Here is a 20,003-nt window from a genome sequence, read left to right on the forward strand (position 1 = left end):
GACATTCTCTTTGTCCATAAAATATCGGAATTGATTTCCAAGGAGCAGTTAGTTCGTTTTGCATTTCGTTTCATTCCAACTTTTCTACAGAAAAAAAATTGAATAAAGCAATGACCATTGCTTCAGTTTCAAAGTCCAGTTTAAAAATAATAATAATAAAAATCGCTGCCATTTTTTATTGTAAAAGTCGAGATGTATGGCTTTCCCTACCACAAAACGCTTTTGTAGTAGGTAAATGAAACTTCTCTAACCTTCTTTTCCATACTCGACAGAAAATTTTCCCTAAAATTAGAAAAGCAGCTTCTCTTTATTACAGTAACAAAGTTAAAGATCTATATTCTAATAAGCCCAAGCAATAACGCAGGTAAATTAAAAAAATATGCGGAAAAAACCCTGCTAGAATTAATTTCATCTCCCTGAACCCCTAATAAGATTGCCAATAATCTGAACTTGTGCCTCGTTTCTATTGTATAAAGCCCCCCTCCTTTCACTGGCCCAAGTCCAACTGTTTCTCCCAATTCCCCCTTCCCTCTAATTTCTCCCTCCGCCTATGTTATAACTAAACCCAAAGCTTAGAAAAACAAGCACTTGTCCCTTGACATCCCAATCGATTTAATCAAAACCTTTTCAGACAAAATTGTTAGGCCTTTAGCAGATGTTTCCAACCTAATTACAAGATTTGGTAAATTCCCAAGTAGCTGGAAACATACTTTTATAATACTTGTCTCAAAGAAACCTACTAATCTGAATTCTACCAATGTATGCCCCATTACACTTACACTGGTTATTTAAAAACTTTTATGACTCCCTCCTTGTTTCCTTTGCGACAACCTCAAAATTAAAATCATTCTACGCATTATCGTAAGGGGGTTTGACTCCCCCCCCCCCTCCCCCGCCAAAAAACAAAATGTTTGTCCGACTCGTAAAGCGTAACAAAAATGAATATAAATTAATTTTGATGTCTTTTTTTATTGTTTTTTTTTGGTACCCCCCTCTCCCCGAAAAAATCCTGGATACGCTCTTGTACGATACTAGTGAGACTAGTCAAGGATATGTAAATATTCACAATTTTTTTTTTAGAAAGGATCGCTGCTACCATCTTACTATCCGTTTAGCTGTAATGATGTACAATATAATATATCTCTGTCCATCCGACTTTCTTATTTAGTTAATTGTTAGACAGTGTTGCCACTCCGTTGGCATTCTACGCATTTGATAATTTAAGGAAAAATTCGACCACCCATTACCTTGTGCACTTGGTACAGTCCATCTTAATAATCTAAAAAAAACAAGCGTTTGGCTAAACCTTATCTTAGTTGACTTTCAAAAAGCTTTAAACTTGGCTGACTACAACATAGTGATTCGCTTAATACTGGATAACTTAGAATTTGACTCTCTCTTAGTAAATATTATTCCTCTCAAATGGACCACAAAAGGTGAACCATCAATACACACTTGACACGCACAAAAAATCACTAACATTACTATCACTCGTAGTCGTTTTTAGTTCTCTCCGAAACAGAAATCCTTCTCTGATGTCATGTATGTGAGTATATCTGGTAAAAACGAAGTAAGAACACGAACTGACATCGGTGGGATCATCAAGCGAAAAGAAAGAACGGAGATTTTATGTCAAACAGAATTTGTTCCATTACATCCATAAACATGTCTGAAATGCGCCTCCGAATTATAACCAAGATATTTAAACGACTTTAATACCTAATGTTTGAGTAGGGTTTTTGTAATTGTTAGTCTTTTTGTTCTTTCCAACTTTCAGAGAAACTTCATAGGATGCCTGAACTACAGATTGGGTTTGGTTTTGAAATGTCCCAGTTGAATTAAAATTTTGTGTCTGCAAGGCAGACTCATATAATTTGAAAAAATCGAAGTTTTATATCTCGCATATTTCGATTAGTACCTATGTCGGAAGGTACAAAAATATTAAGGGTGGATCTCAGGGTAGTCGACCATGCTGAAAATGAATATCGTAGGGCGCATGTTCGCCGTTCGGGCGTTTCTGAGATATAGGCCAAAAACACCAAATTTGGCTTATAATGGGGTTCGACGATTCTAAATTTTTTGTTACAGATACGATTGGTCAAATCCAGCGTACTCTTACATCAATCGAAAGAAGAGACTTGGGGCTACACGAATATGATTTTTGTTTGTAAAAAGAAAACAAAATAGTACAATTTTTACTGCCGTTTAAAAAAAATCAAATTTTTGTCAACAAATTTCTAACAGAAAACCTAAAACCTCGAAATTTTTCAAGATAAAGTAATATTTTTATATTAAAAAAGAAAGCCCTTTTAATTCCGAACGCATTGAGCTAAGAAAAAAGTTTAAATTATTGTGTCTGAGGGGTCTGCAACTTTTTTAGCGAGTGTACCCGATAATAGGACCATTTTGTTTAGTAACCTGCTACCTAGCGGGAAGTTTTTTTTTCATCACGTGACAGCAGGTAGAATTAATCATTCCTGGACAGATAGAAAACCATTGACCCTGAAGTGATGATGTAATACTTTCAAAGTAAAGGTAAATACCAACTAATTAGTGTTGTTTCAGCAGATAAACAGTTATTTAATGGGACATGATCGGTTTGTTAGAACTATGGCTCAAAACATCGACTAGGGTGTAGTTTTCAGGTTCTTGGGTGTCAGTACCGGATAGCAAGTGATCTTGGTATCACGACGATTCAGAAACTTCATCCACGTTACTCTAAGCCTCATTTTGGTCAAGTCATTTAGGACATTTAGTCAAGGTGGTCCGTTACACAAACTCAGTGGTGATAAAGATAACTTTACCTAAGATAACCATGAAAATTGGTCAATGTGACAGACGGTGATTTTTAGAATGTTCACAATCATGTTTGACAATGCAAAACGGATACGTCAGCTACATTTTATTAGAGCTCTTTCCGTCCCTTCTTGGCTAGAGTCCTCTTCCGGCTCATTTTATCTCAACTCAATTTTGTGGGAAGAAATCATACAATCAGATATTTAAGGAAGCATTTTCAATTCTTTTTCCAGCTTGGGCCTGGAGAAGACCCTTGCAAAGAAGTGCCAGAATATGGCTCTAGTAAAATGTAGCTGACGCATCAGTTTTGGATCGTCCAATAATTCATGGTTTACGTACTTTATCTTTTATCCACTCGTTTATTTTACAGACTCTGCAAAATCGTGAGATAATATCCCACAAAGTATGCAGCGGCTGCCATTTGAGCTGACACCAAGTAAATAATCCAGATTATCAGTCAAATAAAACACAGAAGAAAGTTAGGGGACAGAAAGTACCGCTGATAAAAGTTGCTAAAAATGCTAGGGCAGACAACATTTATGCAGTCGCTACACAGCTAAGAGAAGAGTTCCCGAATGTGTTCTTCCGTTTGGACAATGGCCTCGGTTGTAGCATTGACTTGGTAGCAAGTGATGTTCAGTACATCCGTTCAGCAGAGTGGACTTCGACCTAGTGAATATTGTGACGTCAGAAGTTGTGGACGATGAGAAAATTGTTTCTGATATTACTTGCGGAGCCACAAAAGGAAAAGAGATGGTTGAGAACTTCTGATATTACTTGCGTAGCCACAAAAGGAAAAGAGGTGGCTGAGGACTTTCTGTGCAACAGGAAAGAAGATACGAAAAAGGTTGCACTCCGAACTTTCCCTTCAGAGAGAAAAACTCAGAAAGTGAAGGGTGTCCCTAGAACCGATCTCCTGAGCTCTGAAGTAACAGCCTTGAAGAGACTCATTACTGCTCAGTTGAGCTACGGCGAAGAAAAGGAAAAAGCAGTTGCAAAGATCCTCACAAAAGAGATTCTTCAAATAGAATCTTTATGTTGTAATAATCTCATTTCCAAACTCTGGTTAGTACGTCCCACATATGAGCTTCCGCAAGTACATGAGATCTGATAAACCCCACTTTGTAGCCTCAATGAAGTTACATCTAACTTCGTTGGGGCAACAAAGTGGGATTTATCAGATCCCATGTACTTGCGGAAGCTCATATGTGGGACGTACTAACCAGAGTTTGGAAACGAGATTATTTCTTCGGCTTTAAAGCAAGATTCCAAGTCTGAAGATTTTACTTCAGCTTTTTCAGAACATATTTTCAATTTTCCAGACCATTTTATTTTGTTCGAGAATGTCTCTTTGATTTCTAGGGATCGGGGTTTGAAGCAAAATTTTCGTGAAACTCTTGAAATAAAGAAAATCTTATTCAAGAATATTGCATTGAATCGGATTACAGGCGAATTTGGGCTGAACTATGTCTTTGATAATTTATTAAAATCTGAGAGAGTAAAGTTCAATTCACCCAATGTAGTTGACCTCTGTCCAAATGTTATACCATTGAACGCTAATAAACCGAATCCAAAAAGGTCAAAGAGGCTAGCTTCTGCCTTTGCTTTGAAAAGAATTAGAGAATTAAACAATATGTAGTTTTATTTGATTTCGTATATAAACTTTTGTTTTAAATTTTTTTGCTTAGTTTTACTACTGATGACGGTCACTGTATATGTGACCGAAATATCTGGTATTTTTGTGAATTTCTATACACTGTCTATTAAAAAGGATTTTATCCCTATTTTGAACTTTTATTTTATAGGAATATTTTTTGAAAGTTTTATTTGATACCTTTTACTTTTAATTGCAGCAGGTCCCTAATCAGTTACTTTTACCCAATTTTACGGGAAGGCCGAGTAAGACAACTGCAGTGCGCGGACGGAATCCATCTGTGAAGCAGAATTCTTTCATGTAGTAAATAGCTCAGTCGTATCAGTGGCAAATCAGGTTCCAAAAAGATAATTGCAGACCCCTTAGTACGCCAGAAAACATATTCATCCATTCTAAAAAAAACAACACTTTTTTCAGTCAAATTTTTTTTTTTTAAACCTGTTTTTATTTTTAAATAAAATTTAAAAATTTTTAACAGTTAGAAAGTTTGAAGTATTCCTACCTTTTAAAGAAAAAATAAACTATGTCCATTTTCACGATACGGCTAGTGATCATTTCAGTGACACTAGAAAAAAAAAATTCGCAGACCTTTAAAAATAATAATAGCTCAAATTGTATGGAATTGAATGAACTTTCTTTTCTAATATGAAAAAAAAGTTTGTTACCTTGAAGAAATTTCGAGTTCTTAGCCTTTCTTTGGGATATTAGTCGAATTTTACAGCACTTATTTTGAAACTGTAGTAAATAGAGAAAAAATTGTGTTTTTTTTTCAATTTAAAAATCATATCCTTGTAGATCTAGATTTCTTCTTTCGATTGATATAACATAACGCCGGATTCCTCAGCCCAATTACTCGCAAAAAAATCCTGAATCGTCACACTTAGTTATAGGCTAAATTTGGCGTTTTTGGCCTATATCTCAGAAACGCCCCAACGGCGAACATGCGCCCTACGATATTCGTTTTCAGCATGGTGGACAGCCTTAGGATCCATCCTCAGCATTTTTGTACCTTCCGGCATGGGTGGGTGAACGATACAGAATCTGGCGCCCTGACTAAGACGTTTGAGCTTTGAGGATTCCATAGATTCAGCATTGAGAACCCACATTGAATAAAATACTGGCCTTTCTAGACCAATAGTCAAGAATCCGAATTTTAAATAGTTTTCGGATGATGATTACCCTGACATTAATAACTAGAATGTAAAACGTCTCAAAGTAATTCAATGCTTAAAAGTTTCAAATGAAAATTATTAAAAACTCTTAACTAGCCAAAACCGACAGTAATAAGAATTTCTGTCTTTGTAGGGGGACCTCTCAAAGACGATTACTGACGGGGTTTCAATATTATTGCAACAGATTTTGGATCAAAACGACAATAACGAGCAAAAAAAAAAAAAAAAAAAAAAAAAAAAAAAAGCAACAACGTATTTACACACAAAACGACAAAAAGAACAAGAGTGCAAGTGTAGTGTACGCCCTTTGCTTGAATACGCACGCCCAGTATGGGGACGACAATTGCATGACCTCGCCTAAATTAACGACGAAATTGAAACCCTCACGGCTCTAAGAATCCCAACTCTTAAAGAAAGCACGTGCCATCTGACGTGTAAATTTGGATTCTCCGTGTTTTGAGTGATAAAAACTGTTCCCTACTACCCCTCGCCACAAGAACAAGCTTGAAACAGTGCACTACAAAACTAATCGTTTCAGTAATTATTCGTTCCTTTTTCTTACTAATGTTGTAAAAGTTAGCGTAAGAAAGAGAGAGAGAGAGAGAGAGAGAGAGAGAGAGAGGGAGAGAGAGAGAGAGAGAAGAGAGAGAGAGAGAAAGAGAGAGAGAGAGAGAGAGAGAAAAAAGAGAGAGAGAGAGAGAGAGAGAGAGAGAGATAGAGAGAAAGAGAGAGAGAGAGAGAAAGAGAGACAGAGAGAGAGAGGGAGAGTGAGAGAGAGAGAGAGATTCACCTCTTCAGTCAAAATTTGAATCCTTCCCTCTAATTTAGGAGCCAGCTGAGACGCAAAATTCTCCATAACTTCAATTTCTTCTTGAGTGATTTGGCGAGTAAGGTGCCGTTTTGGATGACAATTTTGATGGATTTCCAATTCTTTTAGACGATTATGAACCTCGTGGCCGTCCAGTATACCGTCAGATATTTTGGGACTGACGTTGCCACTCTGACCATTCTAAAAAGGAATTAACAAAAAACTAGTTTTAGTTAAAAATTGGATTTGTATTCAGTTTTGCCAACTTCACCGAGGAACTGAGATCAAAGTCCGATTTTATATACATTTTTTGTTTACTTTTTACGAGTTAGACGAATATTTCGGGGGGGGGGGGGGGGGCAAACCCAGAACCTCCCTCTCTCCTGGGTACGTTTTTGCTTGCACATTACGCAAAATCAAGAGCATGCCTATCTCCTCTCCATCGAGCATTAAAATCAGTACCTTCGATACTATTTTTAGCAGATTAAGTAAATCAAGAGCTTGCCAGTCCTCCCCTCTACAAAGATACTGAAATAAGCGTCCGTGGCTACAGCATTTAGTATATTACTCTAAGTCATCGCATACTTCATTGTTGGAACTGTTTTTTAGCCTATGCATGTCAAAAGTACTGGCGCTATGCGGGAAGTAGAAACTGACTATATTGTTTGATTACTACATTAAGTTGCCGGCATAAATATATCTTGCTCTGGTTCCTCAAAGGCTTCTGTTTAATGCAAAATTTGTTCGTGTATGGGAAACCTAGATGATTGTACAAAGTTTACTGAACTGTGGTGCTAGAGTCATCTCCAAAATCTGCTTCACCGATGCCCGAACCCAACTAAAAAGAAAGGCTTAAAAGCGTTGTAAAGAATACCCATTTTCACTTTAGTTATTTTGATACCTGGACATTTTTAAACAATAGGACCGTTTTATCACTCATCAATGTGCTAAGATCTTACATCTTTTGCCAGAAAACGCTTAAAAGTAAAATCTTTGAACTAAGATCTTGCATCTTTTGTCGTTTTTATGAAAACGTCTTTCATCATTCTGTTCTGATCAGCGGTCTGAGAACAATGATGAGTTTACCATCAAAGTTCTCTCATTATTGTACTATATGGTAGAAAGATGACGTCTTTCACGCTTTTTGCTAACATCAGTAAGCTGTAAGATCTTAGAACAGATGAGTTGAAAAAACGATAATCTTTGCAGAAAGACGAAAGATCTTAGATGAAAAAACCTTAGTGCTCAAAAACGGCCCTAATGAGCATCAGCTCGCTCTGAAAAAGTAGAAACCTGATCTCCATAACTGCAGTTTACTCCTAACTACAGTTGTCAAAACCAAGACAAATGGGTTCAGTGTTAGCGTGTACTATATCATAGGCAGCGCGATAGCGCTGCCTAAGTAAAGAACGATGTGGGCACAATGTATTATTTATTTATTTTGTTTTTCTTCTTTCTCCATACACGGGCACTTCGTATCGAAGAAGTTGTCGTAGAAACTTCAAAAAGGGTCATTCGATTGGAAATTGGAGTGGCTAGTGCCCTTTTTAATAGTCGAAAGTGATTGGAGGGCAACTAGCCCCCCCCCCCAACGACCATCATTCCCCCAAACACATCCAATCAAAATTTTGAGATAGCCATTTTGTTCAGCGTAGTTGATTTTCAGATAGAAAATATATTTTTGAGGAGGACGCTCCCCCACAACCCTCGAGGCAAGGGTTTTAGGTTATGCCCTGGGTGTATATAAAGTTTTTATAGAAGGCGTAGTCGTAGAAACTTCAAAATTTTTTCCTTTAGATCAGGGCACTTCGTATCGATGAAATTGTCGTAGAAACTTCGAAAAGGGCTCATTCAATTGGAAATTTGAGCGTCTTGTGCCCTTTTTAATGATCGAAAGTGATTATAAGGCGACTAACACTCCTTCGACGCCCCCTAGTTCCCCAAGCACATTCGATAAACACGTTAGGACGATCATTTTATTCAGCCTTAGGGCTTTCAAGATAGAATAAATGTTCCTAAGCAGGACATTCCTTCCAAGTCCATATGGCAAGGGTTATGGGTTATACCCTGGGGGTATATAAGATTTTTATAGAAGGCGTCGTCGAGGAAATTTCCAAAAAGGCTAATTCGGTCGGAAATTCAAATGGCTAGTGCCCTTTCTAATAGTCGAAAGTGATTGGAGGGCAACTAACCCCCCTCTCACGCCCACCTTTTCCCCAAACACATCCAATCAGAATTTTGAGATAGCCATTTTATTCAACGTATTTTAAGTTCTGCAAATTAGGTCTTTGAGGATGACAACCCCCTCACAGCCCTCAGGACAAGGGTTGTCGAATAGAACGGGTTGTCGTAGAAACTTCCAAAAGGGCTCATTCGATTAGAAATTGAAATGGCTAGTGCCCTTTTTAATTGTCTAAAGTAATTGGAAGGCAACTAACGCCCCTTCCACGCCCACCATTTACCCAAACACATCCAATCAAAATTTTGGGATAGTCATTTTGTTCCACGAAGTTAAAGTTCAGGAAATTCTACTTTCGAGCAGGACGCTCCCCCCACAGTCTTCAGCGCAAGGGTTATAAGTTATGCTCTGGGGGCATAGAAGTTTTCATTGAAATCTTTGTCGTAAAAACTTGAAAAAGGGCTCATTCGATTGCAAATTCAAAGGTCTAGTGCCCTTTTTAATAGTCGAAAGTGATTTGAAGGGAACTAGCCCCCCTCTCGCCCACCTTTTCTCCAAACACATCGAGTCAAAATTTTTAGATAGCCATTTTGTTCAGTGTAGTGGATTTCCAGATACAAATTATGTTTTTGAGGAGACATTCCCCCAAAGCCCTCAGGGCAAGGGTTGTGAGTTATGCCCTGGGGGCATATAAGGTTTTTATAGAGCGCGTCGTCGTAGAAACTTCAAAAAGGGCTCATTCGATTGGAAATTGAAATGGCTAGGGCCTTTTTTAATAGTCAAAAGTGATTGGAAGGCAACTAACACCCCTTCCACGCCCACCATTTCCCCAAACATATCCAATGAAAATTTTTAGATATGCATTTTGTTCCAAACAGTTTAAAGTTCAGGAAATTATACCTTTGAGCAGGATAATCCCCCCGCAGTCTTCAATGCAAGGGATATAAGTTATGCTCTGGGGGTATATACGGTTTTTATTGAAAACTTTGTCGTAAAAACTAGAAAAGGGGCTCATTCGATTAGAATTCAAAGGGCTAGTGCCCCTTTTAATAGTCAAAGTGATCTGAGGGCAACTAACCCCCCTCTCACGTCGAACTTTTCCCCAAACACACCCATTCAAAATTTTTTGATAGTCATTTAGTTATACGCAGTTAAAAATTTTCAAAGCTAGGTCCTTAAGGATGACAACCCTTCCCCCCACAACCCTCACAGCAAGGCCCGCAACTTAAACCCCGGGAACATGTAAGGCTTTTATGGAAAACGATGTTGTAAAATCACCAAAAAGGGCTCATTCAGTTGAAAATTGAAAGGGCTAGTGCCCTTTTAATAGTCAAAAGTGATTGAAGGGCAACTAACCCCCCTCTCACGCCCACAATTTTCCCAAAAACATCCAATCGAAATTTAGAGATATCCATTTTGTTCACCATATTCGAAAGTTCTGAAAATTAAGTCTTTTAGGATGATAACCACATCAGAGCCCTCATTGCAAGGGTTGTAAGTTATGTCTTGGGGGCATATAAGGCGTATACAGACGGTTGTTCCAGACCCTTAAAGAATTGCTAAATTGATCCAGAATTGAAATGGCTCATCTTAAAGCGCGGTAGTGCGCGGAGATTGGTTAACCCCCCTCTCATGCCCATCATTTTCATAAGCACGTACAATCAAAGTTTAGAGATGGCCATTTGATTCAACGTAGTTGAAAATTCTGGAAATTATGTATTAAGGATGACAAACCCCCCAGAGTCCCCAGGGCAAAGGTTGTAAGTTATGCCCTAGGGGTATATAAGTTGTCGTAAAAACTTCAAAAGGGGCTCATTCTATTGGAAATTGAGAGGGCTAGTGCCCTTTTTAATAGTCGAAAGTGATTGGAGGGTAAATAACCCCCCTCTCACGCCCACCATTCCCCCAAACACATCCAATCAAAATTTTCAAATAGCCATTTTATTCAACGTAGTAGAAAGTTCTGGAAATTAGGTCTTTGAGGATGACAATACATCCCCCCAGCCCTCAGGGCGAGGGTTGTAAGTTATCCCCTGGGGGCATATAAGGTTTTATTGAAAGTGCTGTTATAGAAACTTCAAAAAGGTTCATTTAATTGAAAATCGAAAGGACTTGTGCCTCTTTTGATAGTTGATAATTACTGAAGAAAGACTAACGCCCTTCTCACACCCACCATTTTCCCAGACACATCCAATCAAAATTTTGAGATAGCCATTTTGTTTAACGTAGCTGATAGTTCTGAAAATTAAGTTTTAGAGGATGACAACCACCTTCACAGCCCTCAGGGCAAGGGTTGTAATTTATGCCCTGGGGGCGTACAAGGTGCTTATAATAAGCGTTATCTTAGAAACGCAAAAAGGGCTTATTCGACTCGGAATTGAAAGGGCTAGTAGCCATTTCAATGGCTTAAAGTGATAGGTGGGTTGGACATTTTTATAGTTAAGATCAATGTGGGTATAATGTATTATTTTTGTTGTTGTTGTTGTTTAGACCAGGGCAAATTGTATCGAAGGAGTTGTCGTAGGAACTTCGAAAAGGGCTCATTCGATTGAAATTAGAAGGGGCTGATGCCCTTTTTAATAGTCGAAAGTAATTGAAGGGAAACTAATCCCACGCCCACCCTCCCATTTGACTCTATGTTTAAAAACTAAATGTTGCCATAAGATCAAATAAAAATGCACTGTGTAAATGCTAATTCCCAATAAGGCATCTCAGCAGTATCTCAAGAACGACTGAGGGTATTATGTTTAAACTTTCGGGGCTGCTTCTCTCACAAACTTTCGGGGCTGCTTCTTTCGGGGCGCCCCTCTCACACCCACCATTTTCCCAGACACATCCAATCAAAATCTTGAGATAGCCATTTTGTTTAACGTAGCTGATAGTTCTGGAAATTAGATTTTAGAGGATGAAAACCACACTCACAGCCCTTAGCGTAAGGGTTGTAATTTATGCCCGGGGGGCATATAAGGTGTTTATAGGAAGTGTCGTCGTAGAAACTAAAAAGGGCTCATTCGATTGGAAATTGAAAGGCCTAGCGCCCTTTTTAATAGTCAAAAGTGATTGGAAGGCTTGTCATTTTTATAGTAAAGATCGATGTGGGCATAATGTATTATTTTTGTTGTTGTTTAGACCAGGGCAAATTGTATCGAAGGAGTTGTCGTAGAAACTTCGAAAAGGGCTCATTTGATTGAAATTAGAAGGGGCTGATGCCCTTTTTAATAGTCGAAAGTAATTGAAGGGAAACTAATCCCACGCCCACCCTCCCATTTGACTCTATGTTTAAAAACTAAATGTTGCCATAAGATCAAATAAAAATGCACTGTGTAAATGCTAATTCCCAATAAGGCATCTCAGCAGTATCTCAAGAACGACTGAGGGTATTATGTTTAAACTTTCGGGGCTGCTTCTGCTCTAAAAATTTAACCACATCAAAATAGCGTAAGTGTATCCAATCTATCAAAGAAAGTAAACAGATTTTTTTGCGAATGGTATCAAGTTTTCCATTTCAGGTCAACCAGAGGAGGTATGAAACTAAATTAACACTACTATTTGTGCCCAGATTTTTAAGAGGATGTATGTTGTTAAAAATTGCTGAAAAGTTTTCTCCAGCATACAAATAGCAGGCCAAACTATAAATTCTTAAAAAAAAAACGAGATTTAAAGTATTATTTTCTTTTTCTCTGAAAAGACTATGTCAATATAAAACGAACAGAAATTAATTAAAAAAACTTTTTTCCACAAAATAAGTTTTTCAAAGAAAAGTCAAGAACTCCATTAAACAAAAAATGAGCAAAAATAAAATCAAATAATCTACGAAGCGTGAAACTGCCGCAAATCAGCATCAATAAATAAATGAAACCCAAAACGAACAGAAATTACAATAAATAACCGAGTCAAACTCAAAACGAGCAGAAATTAACATAAGTTGGGCTCAAAACCCCTATGTCTTCCCAAGGCCAGAACAAAATTTGCACTTAACTGAAAAAAATACAAATGAATGCGCATTGTCCGTTTAATATAAATATACTAATATTTAGTAATCCAAATGATAATATTATTTGATTTATTAAATTTATAAAAGTAAAAACATACGTATTTTTTCAGTAACAGAATCATACAATTGATGGAAATATCGTTTGCCTTCCATGAACAACACATTTAGTCTTCCGTAGGATTTTATCCAAAATGAGGTACAGATCCAAAATGCGAAGTTTCAAACAGTATTTTCTCTCTTTCTTTTAATCATCAAACAACAAGCTCCTTTATCACAACATTACAAAGGTGTTAACTACAATTTTTGATTATATACTAATAAACTTAGCATTATTTAAGTGGCAAACTTAATGCTCAAGGACTATGCAAATTTTTATTGCTCATGACAAAATATTTTTACCTTCAAATTTAGGTGTACAATGTCTTCTTCAATGGTGGAAGTATGGACATCTGGAGTAGAAGCAACTGATATTCTACGATTGGATGGGCTTGTCAATCCACTCAAATCTGGCGTCTTATTTGTGCTTGCTCTAAAAATAAGACAACACTACGCATAAATTATAAGTATAATGGATATAGATACTGGATGTTAATACATGAGTGGTAGTCAACCTAAGGTGCGGTGGCAAGAACTTGATATTGCTAACCCTAGCAACGAGGACGGTTCAAGTGACGAGACAAAAAATTTACAATATTATAAGCATCAAATAACACTATTTTAAGCAATTTCTGCGTATCTTTCCTTCGTGAGTAGAATGTGTCTTTTATAGGCATACCTTAGAATAGAGATGAACAACAGAATACATGCATATTGCATCTTCTACATTGTACCCATGGGAAGTCCAAAACATTGTAGGTTTCAGTATGTAATTTATCTGCAACAGGAGTTTAGTAGCACAATGTTTTTAGACGAGATGACAGTAGTCTAAGATCCCTACCTATCCCAAGGGAAAAGTCAACCCTCCTGTGTCCTATTTTATGGTAAACGGAATCTATTAGTGTCTAAAGTTAACTGATATATTAATGTGTTCGCATTTAAAGTGAAAAAAAAAACTATTTAAACCCCTGGCTTAATCCTGAGTCTTTTTCATAACATAACTCTTATTGAATACAACTCAACATTATGTTAAAAAGTACTTGGAACATCTAAAATACACAAACGTTCGGCCTATTATCGTTTAATTCTTCAGTAATTTGATTATCAGACATGCTAAAATATGAAACTAATTCTATAAATTGAGAACAACAAAATACAGACATAATAAAGTGTATTTTTTTTTCCCAAAGTATTTGTCTTCAAAATCGTGGGTTTCTGAACTGAGGCTGAACCCAGGTTAGGTTACCACTGAGGAGCAAGATCCTTTCCGTATCTTTACCTTAAAAAGAGATAAATCCATTCCAAGTATATTGTGTGCATTTTGAGCCCAGACTTCTCTGAAATTTAACCCGTAAAATAAAGTGACATAGTATAGTCATAGGCCTATTAGCTGTTCTGGAAAAAAAAATCTTGTTGATTCACTTTTTATACTATTGGGCATTGAAGCGCCAACGCAGTTGATTGTTAAGCTTGTAGATTCAGAAGTATATTCCCACGAAATAATAATAATAAAGTAAATAAAAATAAGGGCTGATACAGAAAAACGACAAAAAAATTTTAGTTATCGGGCACTGAATAATACTTTCACTATATAATCGGTAATATCAGTAGCTACCTGTCAGTAGAACACCTGAATGCTATACAGCGGGTAACGTCTCCATACAACTCAGGCATCAGTATGGTTCTGATAATCATCACAACCATAATTTATTTTTCATTTTTCTTTTTTATGCCAAAAGGAAAGCAGGGACTTTCATCAGACAGATTGCACAGAGTCAGGTCTCATTAAAAAGTGTCAAGTTTTATATATTGAATGTCAGCCCTATTCTGTCTCACGGCTGGGGGATCGGGTTGAAACTTCTAGGGAAGCATTTTTTCTTTGGGGGAATGGGGATAAGGGGGCTTGGTTTTGGGGGAAGCTGGCTAAATATTTTTCTCTGGTCCTCAAAAAAAGGGTGTGCGCAACGTCTCTATTTTTCTAAATGAATTTGATTAGATAAAAACTCAGAGACTGATACGTAAATACCGTCCATCAATGGTGTCAATTGGCGTGGGGGGGGGGGGGGCAGGAAAGGGACATTTGCCCCCCTTTGCCTCTTTGTTTTTTGCCTCTAGATGTTTTTAAAAATATCCTTTTGAGGGGTATTTCCATTGAAAACGCCTTTTTTTTGTATTTTATTTGAAAAAACTGAAAAAAACACAAGTTAACACCTCCCCCGTGTATTTTTAAAATCCATATAGCCCCCCTCCTTTCCCCTAAATTTCTTTGAATTGACACCACTGCCATTCATCGCTGTTTTTTTTTTCACCAGAGGACAGGCAAATGAACATTAAAACTAGCGATACACTTTCCATCTGAATTTTCACTACTTTTTGTTTTATGATCTTTGTTTTATGATCAGTCAAGCAATCTAGCTAAAAAATAATTTTTTCTCTTTTTGTATTTTTATTGAAAAAAATTGACCAAAAGGACAAGTTAGCCCCCTACTAGATTTTAGCCCCCCTTTAAATTTTCGTAAAATTTGACGCTATAGCCGTCCATATTTGTTTTTCCCACCAGAGGACAAGTACATAAACACTGAAACCAGCGATACATCTTATACCTGAAATTCACCCGCTTTTTGTTTTATGATCAATATAGCTTCTGAGTTGCACTAGCATCAGGCTTACCGAAAAATAAAAAGACGTCCTACGAAGTGCATCGCTATGCTACTTAGGCCTGACTTTTTAACGGGACAGGGGCAACAATGCCCAGCAAATTTAGGACAAACAGGCTTCAGAGCGGGATATATACCTCCTGTCTCGTATCAGACTTAATCAAAATAAAATGTGCACCAGGAAAATCGGGAAAATATAATTTCTGAGTTTGTGAAAATTCGGTGCTCAGGACTTTTACCTATGTCACATTTTTCAGGTGGTTTGGACCAGATATCTAGGAGTTTGGATTAGATATCTTATACACAGAGAAAAACTAGGTCGGTTTCTCAGTTTGAGAAGCGGAATAATAAAAAACAAGAGTATAAAATAAAGCTAAGAGAAGCATAAAACGAATAAGGGAATATCAAAATCACTCAAGTGGGATGACTATAATGTAAATTAGCTAATCACGAAGTCTTCAAAGCACCAATAGCTCCAGAATATTAGCTAAACTTTTCATGGAGGTCTAATCCCAGAGGCCCTAAACCCCTATGTGCGCCCCTCTCTGTCGTAGAGACCTCGGGTAATTTATTGTAAAACCTTCTACAATAAATTGCTTGTCTGGACTTGTATAATTTGACTAGATCTGTAGACTAATGCAGTTTCTGCTCCGGTTATTTGAATTTTTTTGACTTGACATCCCATTTTACACAAATAGGAAAAATACCCTGGCCGTATTTTCATTCAATGAATTACACAGTAAGAGAAAAGGTCTGTATAAAATATAAGGATAAAAGAAGAAGATTCAAACAAAGTAGAAAATGTCAAAGAAAATTTCACGGTACATTATTCATGAAGAACAATGTATTATAAAGTATTGAATAGAGCCTACATGTTTAAAATAGTAGCTGGAAGTGGCAAATCTATTTTAAACCAAGATTCTAACTTCTCTCCTTCAAACTTTCTTCTCTTCTTCTAAGAAAGTAAAAATATAAATAAGATGTCTTTGGCCGTTTCCTTCATTATATATGATAGCATTAAACTAATACGTTGAGATTTTTAATCCGCTCCCCTACCCAATCAAGAAAAGCCTTGGCATACGAAATTTGCTATAGACAGAAAAAGAAATATCAAAAAGTAGGATAAAAGAATTGGCTGCAGAACTGGGTTTTCCGAATTGTGATTTACAAAACAAATTTGTTTTCTTACCACAAATGGGGGGGGGGAGAAGCACCCATCTTGGAGCACTCGGGGTCTAGAAAAAAGGATACAAATTAAAATACCTATGGTTAAACTGAGCAATTCCTTACCGCCTAGTAAGTTGACGGGAAACAAGAGGTAGTTTGTGCGACGACGACCTTCTTTTCTTATCCTTACGCTTTTTGACGCTTGTAAAATAATTTTGAACAGCTATACTTAGATCTGGAGCTAGTTCTTCGTCAACCTAAATTAAAAATTCCAAAACTGAGCAACGGAAGGACGACGATATAAATTTTTATAACCGTGGAGTATGGAATTTGCCAGAAACCGTTAAGGAAAAAACTATATGAAATGTACCAGAAACCATTAAAATTAATAAGACTAGTGAGTTCATAATTTTCTAGTAAGACAGAACCCAGATTTTTGTCGGGATTTCCAAAGCAAAACCAATAATTTAACAAGAACTCTCAATTTCCGATCGAATGAGCGGTGCAACAATTTATTTTTGACTGAATATAAATTAATGAAATGAGAATGGCTAAATGCGCTATAACCTATTCAGCCCAAATTATGACAGATCCAACAACACAAATATGACGCAATGAAATTCTATTTGCAATCATTTGATTGAGTTTGAAGCTAAAAAAAAGAAGAAATCTGCATTTGCTTTCAGGATAAAAATTATTCAATTAAAATACAAAGGTTTGGTTTGCTTCAGGGCTTAGAAAAGAAAATCCAATACTATTAATGCTTAATTTTGTTTCACTTCAGTCGAAACCAGTAGGTATTAACTTTGATAAAGGGAGGGTCAACATAACTATTGCAAATATTTTATATTATACTTTAGTTCTTATAATCATTTGATAGATTAGATTAGAACATTATTATTTAAGTATATATATATATATATATATATATATATATATATATATATATATATATATATATATATATATATATATATATATATATATATATATATATATATATATATATATATATATATATATATATATATATATATATATATATATATATATATATATATATATATATATATATATATATATATATATAAATATATATAAGTAGAGAGGGGTCAGGAGGTACAAACGGGGCTCCTTATATGGGCATAGAATACTGACGGGGCTCCTTATATGGGCATAGAATACTGACGGGGCTCCTTATATGGGCATAGAATACTGACGGGGCTCCATATAAGGGCATAGCCTCCCTAGGGAGAATGATTACGTAATGGGGTCAATGACCTCTTTTTCCAAGGTCGATTTATTTGATGTTTCTATGTGTAATAACTCCGGAACGAAGGTTGCACATGCGCATTGAATTCTAACGGGAACAATGTTATAGATCTAGGACTCGAGGGGTAAGTGAATTTCCGATAAATTGATTGCGTAATAAATGTGTGTAAAAAAAAAAAAAACCCACCTTGAATTTCGATTAGAGGGTGCAATTAAAAAACAAACACCCTCGACCGTGGAACACCTGTGCTGTCGACCTCAATTCACCTATCGTGAATCAATAATTCCCCTTAGAAACAACAAATTAATTTCCCCTTTCTTGACAGATCAATCAATCAATGACATCATCTGTCAGACTTTAAAAATTTTCGCCTAGAAACATTTCTCCAGGAATAGATCCAAATCATTAATGTATTTGCCTCGGGAACAACTCTTTTGGTCGAACTCCAAAGGATATTAATAACCAAAGGCCATGGAAACAATTAGGCAAGAAATATCTTAGCGATGAATTGTTTTAGCGCGCGAAAAGGTTTCTTATTAATTTGAAATGCGTTAGCGCAGAGATGCCAATAACAAAGGAACACGCTGAATTTACGTTTAGGGATTATTTGGGCGAAACCGTTTTAGACAGGTTATGGAACTATTTCGGCGAAACAGATAGAGACATTTTAAAAGATGATGATGATGATGATGTTCAAGTAATTGAGCCTGACGTCATATATTTAAAGAGTATTATAAATATTGATTTAACGAATAAATAAAGGATTAGAATAATGATTTTATTTAAATAGCATGGACAAAAAATTAAATGTTGATTTCTTAAGAAAAAATTACACAGCTAACTTCTACGAAATTTTTTTTATCTTTGATAGAAAACTTGGCTGTGAACTGAGAACACTCTAAGGGATGATCTAATCAATCTGAACTATTCATGTACAGAAGTCTCTGCTGGTATTCTTACTCTATGCATATTGAGTATGAGAAAATTAAAATAGCAGAAACAAATTTATTGTATGATTATGGTATAAAACTTATCAAGCATATCAAAAATGGGATTTATCGTAAAATGGTACATGAGAACACTTCCACCATGGTTTCCGTTGTTTAAAATCCGTTTCGTAGAATGACCTCTTATGTTGTCTCTTGAAGGGCCACTTTTTCTCTTCTCTTGGAGCATAATCATCATAATAATCCGAGTTATATCTTGCACTATACACATTTTTCTTTGGGTTTTCACTTCTGTCTTTTACGTTATAGAAAAAGCCCTCTTTTACCAGTCTCTTCTTTTGATCTTCCTTTTCTGTCATACCAATCCTTCTTTTATCTGAGCTTACTTGCAATCGGTCTAAATTTCTCTCCATGTCACATATAATTTTTCTTCTTGTTTCCTCCAGATTCTTCTCATCTGTCTCTGCCTCTATGCTGTCTAAACATTCAGTAGGTTCATGTGAATACTCAAAATCATGAAAATGTCCTTTACAAATAGAACAGTTGCAATAAAAGGATATTTCTAACTCAACTTGTTTACTCATGTTATTACTCTGCTAACTAAAAACTTAGTGAATTCTATTCACAGACTAATAAAACTATAGCAAAAATCCGTTCCTTATATTCCCACCGCCGCTCGTGAATCAATAATTCCCCTTAGAAACAAAAAATTAATTTCCCCTTTCTTGACAGATCAATCAATCAATGACATCATCTGTCAGACTTTAAAAATTTTCGCCTAGAAACATTTCTCCAGGAATAGATCCAAATCATTAATGTCTTTGCCTCGGGAACAACTCTTTTGGTCGAACTCCAAAGGATATTAATAACCAAAGGCCATGGAAACAATTAGGCAAGAAAAATCTTAGCGATGAATTGTTTTAGCGCGCGAAAAGGTTTCCTATTAATTTGAAATGCGTTAACGCAGAGATGCCAATAACAAAGGAACACGCTGAATTTGCGTTTAGGGATTATTTGGGCGAAACCGTTTTAGACAGGTTATGGAACTATTTCGGCGAAACAGATAGAGACATTTTAAAAGAAGATTTTTGAAGAGATTTAGAAGAGAATTTGAGTGTGGTCGTTATAATACACAAGTTTCATTTGAACAGTGTAGTGAGGTCCTCTAACCCAACCCCAAAGGGTTCCAATCCTCCTACCCCAACCCCGAAGGAAGCCCCCGGTCCTCAAAGGCCCCCCAAGCTCCCAAAGGCCCTCCAC

At 36.4% G+C, this 20,003-nt stretch overlaps 1 protein-coding gene across 3 annotated transcripts in view; it reads right to left on the minus strand.

Annotated features, from left to right (window-relative positions):
- LOC148946063 (snake venom 5'-nucleotidase) overlaps positions 1-20,003 on the minus strand; it is a 90,836-nt gene that overhangs the window by 3,750 nt on the left and 67,083 nt on the right. For all 3 annotated transcript variants that reach the window (XM_089098020.1, XM_089098019.1, XM_089098018.1), the window contains 3 exons: positions 16,647-16,780; positions 13,003-13,132; positions 6,413-6,631 (listed from right to left, as the gene is read on the minus strand). In XM_089098020.1, the coding sequence (XP_088954146.1) occupies positions 6,413-6,631; positions 13,003-13,132; positions 16,647-16,780 (483 nt within the window). The remainder of the gene's footprint in view (positions 1-6,412; positions 6,632-13,002; positions 13,133-16,646; positions 16,781-20,003) is intronic.

The sequence above is a fragment of the Artemia sp. Qi Xiang Cuo genome, chromosome 12 (assembly GCF_049724085.1).
Source record: "Artemia sp. Qi Xiang Cuo chromosome 12, ASM4972408v1, whole genome shotgun sequence".
Taxonomy (NCBI): domain Eukaryota; kingdom Metazoa; phylum Arthropoda; class Branchiopoda; order Anostraca; family Artemiidae; genus Artemia; species Artemia sp. Qi Xiang Cuo.